Genomic DNA, 6,550 nt, shown 5'->3' with positions numbered 1-6,550 from the left:
GGGATGAAAGAAAACTTGAATATATATATATATATATGTAAGAATGTTAATTAAGGGTGTAAGCCCTTTGGAGAGGCATTCTCCCTTGTCATATGTGTGTGGGGGTTCTTGGGGTGCTTTTGAACCGCGCACATTGAGCCGGCCCGGCTCGATTCAAAGAACCTATTTTTTACTACATGCAATTTTTATTCCACACTTTTTCTTAAGGGACATTATTGGTGTATGTACATGCATGTGCCTGTATGTATGAGACATGTACCCTTCCTCATAAGTGAATGTACCCTTCTCATTACAAAGAGACACCTGTATACGTATGGGTACCTGTACGTACAGGTCTACCCATTCGTATACAGAGGCTTACATTCCATATATACAGAACTCTGCTTTTGTTGGGTATTTTACGAAATACATACTATGAGAGTTTTTTTTTTTGTTCTCTGTTCTCTGCAAGTGCTTCTAGTTTCTGTTTTCTTTCTTGTATTGGTTTATTGTGAGTTTCTGAATATTACTTTCGGACATACCTATTGGAATCGATTATTGGAAGTGCACCTTAGTCAATTTGGGAGTTGTTTTATATTGGAGGTGAAAACGTAAGGTCAACCCGGTTGCATACATATACGGGGTGTTCAAATACCTTAAGGAGAGTATGACTCAACTCTACTTAAGACAGACGATTTCTATTACTGTTTCAGAGGATTCTTCAACAAGTAAATCATCATTTACTTGTAATTACATTTCAATTAGTATAATTGTTTTGTCAAAGTCTTATACCTATTGCCTGGTTATTGTTTCTTACAAATGTTGAATTGGAATGACAACTAGAAAAGGATTCATTATGTTCATAGAAATTTGATATCGCATGTATGGTGTACACCCGCCAAACTGCCTCCCTTGTACAAGCATGGTTGATTCATGGAAGAACGGTCAGTAGCAAAGGCGACCTGCTGATTCACGAAAGAACGGTTGGTAGTGAAGGTGTTCTTCTTGAGAAGAAGAGTGCTCACACTTCTGCTTGATTTCGAGGAATGGGTACTACTCTAGTGGGTGGTAGGGAAGATGAAGAAGAAAAGAGGAAGCAGCAAAAGAGCAGTGGGAATACAAATATATAAAGAAAACAAGAACAAAACATGCCACTGGGGCAGAAGAGAGGCTACATCTTGCAAGGACAAAGACATCTATGGGTAGCGGTGTTCTGCAAACTTACCAATTTTCAAACCAAAGGAAATCTCGTCCCTTTCTCTATTCACTCCCACGTATTGTCAAAAGAAATATATTAGATAACACATAAAAGAGCCGGCACCCAAAACAGGAGGTCCTGGGATCAAACCCTTTGGCTTACTTTGTAGGTTCATAAACGACTCTACTTTGTGGCTCTCCCATTATAAAGCAAGAGATTGGCGACCCAAACATCCAATGATAGCATGGTCAACAATGAATCCTTTTCTCCAGCAACTCTCCTTCACGTTTAGAATGCCTTTTCACCCTTTTTCACTTCATTGGTTCATCATTTGATTATTTCTCTGCTTTGGTTGGTTTAAAGGATTCATGTTTCAGGATTACATAACTACCACTAAATGCTTGTACGTAGGTATTTTAATCATCACTTGATAAGATCAGAAAACCTCCTTTAAACAAGTGAAACAAAAGGTCCATACAACAACAGACACTTCCAATATCACAGCTATAGAATCTGTTTTGATAGGTGGACTAATGGCATGAAACATAAAAATCAACTGAGACATTGATTTGGAAACATACTTAGAGAGAGAGAGAGAGAGAGAGAGATTGAGAGAGAGAGAGACAGTAACAAAAGCAACTCCAGTCATCAGTACCTGTACAGTTCCTACCAAGGAGATAATACTCTTGCCCATGCATTGCACAAGTTTGGATCAGGTTATATATATATATATATATATATATGCAGAAATGCTCAAATAGAAGTGAGTCCTAACTTACTATGTCATTCTAAGGTCGGTCTGTCTACCGAAACAACATCACTCTACTCTTTTATCCAGTCAGATGCAAAATTAAAGCTCCACTGCTAATTCATCAAAGTTCCAGTCTCTCATAAGGTCCCTCCTGGTAGCACGGCTCCGCACTAGCCTTGGGGTTCCTGTGACTCCCTGACTGTTGGCCAAAATTGGGTATGGGGTTACTTTGGCTGATGTGATCATGCTACTTGGTGCCTCTGGTCCAAGAGATGCTTTCTTGTTCAAACAGTTGATGATTATAGAACAACGGCCCTCATTATCTGAACTTGAAACAGAGTAACTCCTAAAAGATTGGGAGGGACTTTCAGCAATATGACAAACAAGACAAGCTAGACTCATTGTAGATCTTGGAGCACCTCCAACCTTAAAACTGGCTTTACTGCAATAAAAAATGCAAACAGAGTGAGAAAACATATTATCGCAGCTATGCAAAAAGAATATCACACTGTTATACCATTGTGACAAGGCATATTCAAATGTCACCATTATTCCAAGAATGTGAAACTTCAGGTAGTGACCCGGAACAGAACAGTAATGCATATACAAGTCTTGATGAACAACAGGAAAAAGAAAAGAAGCCTACATACTGTCACAAGGGGCATACAAAAGAAACAAATATTTTACTAGTATTCTAAGTTCCTAGATTGGTTGTAAAATTAATTTTAGACATAACAATCAAGCATGCCCTTCAAACAAAAGGGAATTATACATAAGCAGTCAAGCATCCCCTATAACCAAAAGGGAATTCTCTGCCTGGTGGCTTGCTCACCCCAAAAATACGATGGTCTCAGTGCTTAAAATCATGACTTTGCATGTGCATATGATTGTTCATGCAGAGAAAGACCTTTGGGTAGCTTTAAACCAATTTCTAAGTAACAACAATGCATTTTAATTTTCACTGGGTTTGAACCAGTTTCCTTAATCGGGAGTGACCCCAATGGTTCAAACTGGACAAATATCATCCGGGCATGCTTTCAGAGTATTCTAGCAGTTAAACCAAATATCTTCCACAACCAGACAACCATTGGACTCATCCAACTTTTCTGGAGAGATTACAATCGTGTTAGTGCCCAATAACATAATTCTTTTTGAATCATTACTGCTAGAATCACTGTAATCTGGAGAAACTGGGGAAGGGTGCTTCACCTTTGTAGCCCCTATAATAACCAGGAGTTGGCTTCTAGAAGTCGGGAAGTAGAAACCCAAGAACCTTAGCCAAACAAGCACTATTAGTACAAGATCAACAAGAAGAAGAGATATGAAGGACCATAGAACCTGACATATGGACTCCAAAATAGTACAAGTGCCTAGACCCCTCCCAACCTTAGCCAATTCATCAGGTAGACCATTCTAGATGTCAACACCACCACAAACAATGTTACCAGTAGAACTAAGGGTTCTAACTTTTCCTGATGATGTGTGAGTACCTCCATGGGTCCCCATCATAGGTAGGTAACCACATAATGAGCAAACTTGATTCCCCCTTCAATGTTGAGATCATTCAATCATTGATTTGAAAAGAATTTTCATCCCTTCAACCCTTTCCATGATATAATCACAAATTCCAAATGGATCAGAAAACACCAACCTAAAATTACCATCATGGCCTTGAAAAACCCTCCATACCTACAGGTCCTGGCTGCCATCAATGTTCAACATAATCACATTTGGAAGTTTTGGAGGGGAGGGGGGAGTCCACACACAAATCTTTTATTTTCCTATTCTTTTTCAATTAGGTAAAGGAGGAAGGAAACAAATAATTTTATCTGGGGGAGATGTGGAAGCCTTAATCTTCAGTTTTCTCTCTATATCTGGTTGGCAAGGAAATTATGACAGTCTTTACCAAAGGAAAAAATAAAAAAGAAACTATGACAGTTATAAATCCCAGGGGCCAGGGGCCAATGATATGTCCCAGAAACAAAAAAACGTAGTCTGATACAATTGCACTATCGACATGAATTGATGATAAGAAAAACCTCAATATGTGCTAGGACTTTTCCACTGGCCATTTTTTATGTGCTAGGATCTTTAGGGAAGAGAGTCTGAACAACATAGACAAGCATACAAATTAATGGGGTTGGCTACATGGATCCAAGCAAAGACTGGGAAAAGGAAAGCAAAGTGAAAGGAAACAAATCACAAAAATAATAACGAAGTAGAACACAGATAGATGGGATCTGCTACTCGAATCCTGGACCTCCAATCCACTCTATTCGATGCCATACTTGGAGCAAGTCAAAATGAAAAAGTGGAAAAGAAATTTATGGCTGTGGCAAATGAGAGTTCAAGTCATGCTCTGAAATTTTCACTTATCTCCAGAATTTTAGTTTCACCTTTTTAATGAAATCTTTGGTTAAACGAACAATAAAAAAAATAATAATAAATAAATAAAATAAAAGGTAGGAAATCATGATCTAAGAATCAGGATTTTAGAAAGTTTCTTGAATGCTATTTCTTAACGTTTATTGACTTTACCATCAGATAAATTATTATCTCCCAAGTTGCAAATACTGTCTTTCTTTGGGCCTATACACACACACACACACACACACCAATTTATATGTTATATATCTACTTGAATGCCCCGCCTCTGGCCACAAGTAGCTCATGATTCAGAGATCAATTTATTATCTCCAACTGAAACAGCTTAAACTACTAATCCCAAAACCACAAGTCCTTCTGCTAATATTTTCAGAAATACCAAGTGCAAACAGATATATAACATATAATCGTTGGATCAAAGTAAATAACTTAGAACTCGATCTAGAATGAACATAGGTCAAATGCATGTCATAAAGAGGAGAATAAAAAATGTGCAGCCAAGACGTAATTATCGAGATATAGAAGGAGGAGTGCAAACTGTGGGGAAGCGCACCCTCCACCGGTGCCCCCTTTCTCCCCTACCCATATGGGCCGTTTTACATGGGAACGAGAAAAACAGACAGAAAGGGGGGGGGGGGGGGCTGACGGAAGGTGCACTTCCCCACAGAGAACATTATATATATATATATAATTGTGAGGATCTCTTGTTTGAAAACTGAACCTAACCATGCAGCAAGAAAGAAAAGAAACAAATAAAAAAAGGAAACAGCAAACAACAATGCAAAGATATACTAGGTTTGACAAGATGCCTATGTCCACAGGCCAGAACCCCATATCCAGTAGAATGCCCATAAATGGTTGATATCCATTCCTTTGAATACAAGACATCAATCCTCAACACTCTTCTATCTATCTATCAGCTCTTCAAGCTGGACTTTCAAACAAAGCCAGCAAGTGTGTGTAGCCAAAGCTCATCCAGGTTTTTTCTTTTGCATTGGAAAGATGACACAAAAGAAGGTTTGAGATTGGGATTTCAATCAACTCTGTCCCCATAAGTCCAAATTCATATAGATGTTATCAAGCATGATTAGCTTCTATATTTAGGAAATGACACAGACTTATAAGTGGCGAAGTGCGAATACAATGGGGGAGCTGTATCAACCATGCACCCACCCCATCCATCTAGTAGAAGCATCTCAACCAAGGAAACCAAGACTAGCAGAAAAAACATGATAAGTGGAAGACACCACCTGCAGACTACACCATTTATCTTAAAATAGAATCATCTTTGACAAAAACTACCCAAAAAAAAAAGCCAATTTCCCAGCAAAGCAAACCTAATCTAAAATGCATCCAAGAAAACGCAAGAACCAATATGCTATCACATCGTTTCTCAATTAAATAGGGCCAACTCCTTCCCAACTGTCAATGAATCTTCAAAATGTTAATTTCAAACATCAAAAGACTAGAAGAAACAGAGGATTCAGGAAAAAAAAAAAAAAAATTTCTTGCCCAAAATTAGAACTAACCAAAATATTCAAGCTTATACGCAACACTAACTACAAGATTCAGCAACCCATCAAAACATTATACGGAACAAATTCAATTCAAATTTCCCATCATTTAAGCAGATCTCGGGAAGAAAGAGACCAAGTAAATTCAAATTCAATTCAATCACAGACTCACAGTAACTACCAAGAAAAGAGAAGTCCTTTTATCGGTATTGAAGGCCTCCAATCTTATTCTCACAACAGAAAATTAATAGAATCAACAACTTTCTTCAAATAATTGAAGCTCGAAAGATTCAGAGGTATAAAGAAAGAGATCTGAGAACCAACCTCACTGCCCTGCAACTGTTTTTGGGTCTGCGGGAGTCTTCAGAGAAAGTTCAACTGAGGGAAACGAATATGCATACATAGAGAAATTCTGTATTGTAGAGGAACTGTATATATGATTTGGCATACGGTTCATATATATATATATATATATAACTTATGCCAACTAATCTTTTTTCCTTACTCTGGTTTTATAGGTGGAGGTCACTTGGTAGTTGGTAATTTGGCATCACTCCCATTGAGAAATTGACCCCCACTCTGACCCTATTTTACCATTCAAGGCCAGGCTGACTCTGGCCCTGGCTGATCATATAAAAATGTATTAATGTAAATACATTAAAAAGTAAAACTAGAGGTGTCAAAACCTAGCCCGAATCGATAAACTGATCGAAATTGATCGAT

The 6,550-nt window shown here is 38.1% G+C and overlaps 1 protein-coding gene across 1 annotated transcript; it reads right to left on the bottom strand.

Moving 5' to 3' along the window:
- Positions 1-1,591: 1,591 nt before the first annotated feature.
- LOC122059243 lies at positions 1,592-6,285 on the bottom strand. The gene is made up of 2 exons (XM_042621932.1): positions 6,152-6,285; positions 1,592-2,370 (listed from the first exon to the last, which is right to left on the bottom strand). Exon 2 carries the CDS (start codon positions 2,328-2,330, stop codon positions 2,028-2,030), a length of 303 nt encoding a protein of 100 aa, XP_042477866.1. The 5' UTR covers positions 2,331-2,370; positions 6,152-6,285; the 3' UTR covers positions 1,592-2,027.
- Between the last annotated feature and the right edge of the window lie 265 nt (positions 6,286-6,550).

The sequence above is a fragment of the Macadamia integrifolia genome, chromosome 13 (assembly GCF_013358625.1).
Source record: "Macadamia integrifolia cultivar HAES 741 chromosome 13, SCU_Mint_v3, whole genome shotgun sequence".
Classification (NCBI taxonomy): Eukaryota; Viridiplantae; Streptophyta; class Magnoliopsida; order Proteales; family Proteaceae; genus Macadamia; species Macadamia integrifolia.
Note: the sequence above shows the minus strand (reverse complement) of the source record. Positions and strands in the feature narration are given on the sequence as shown.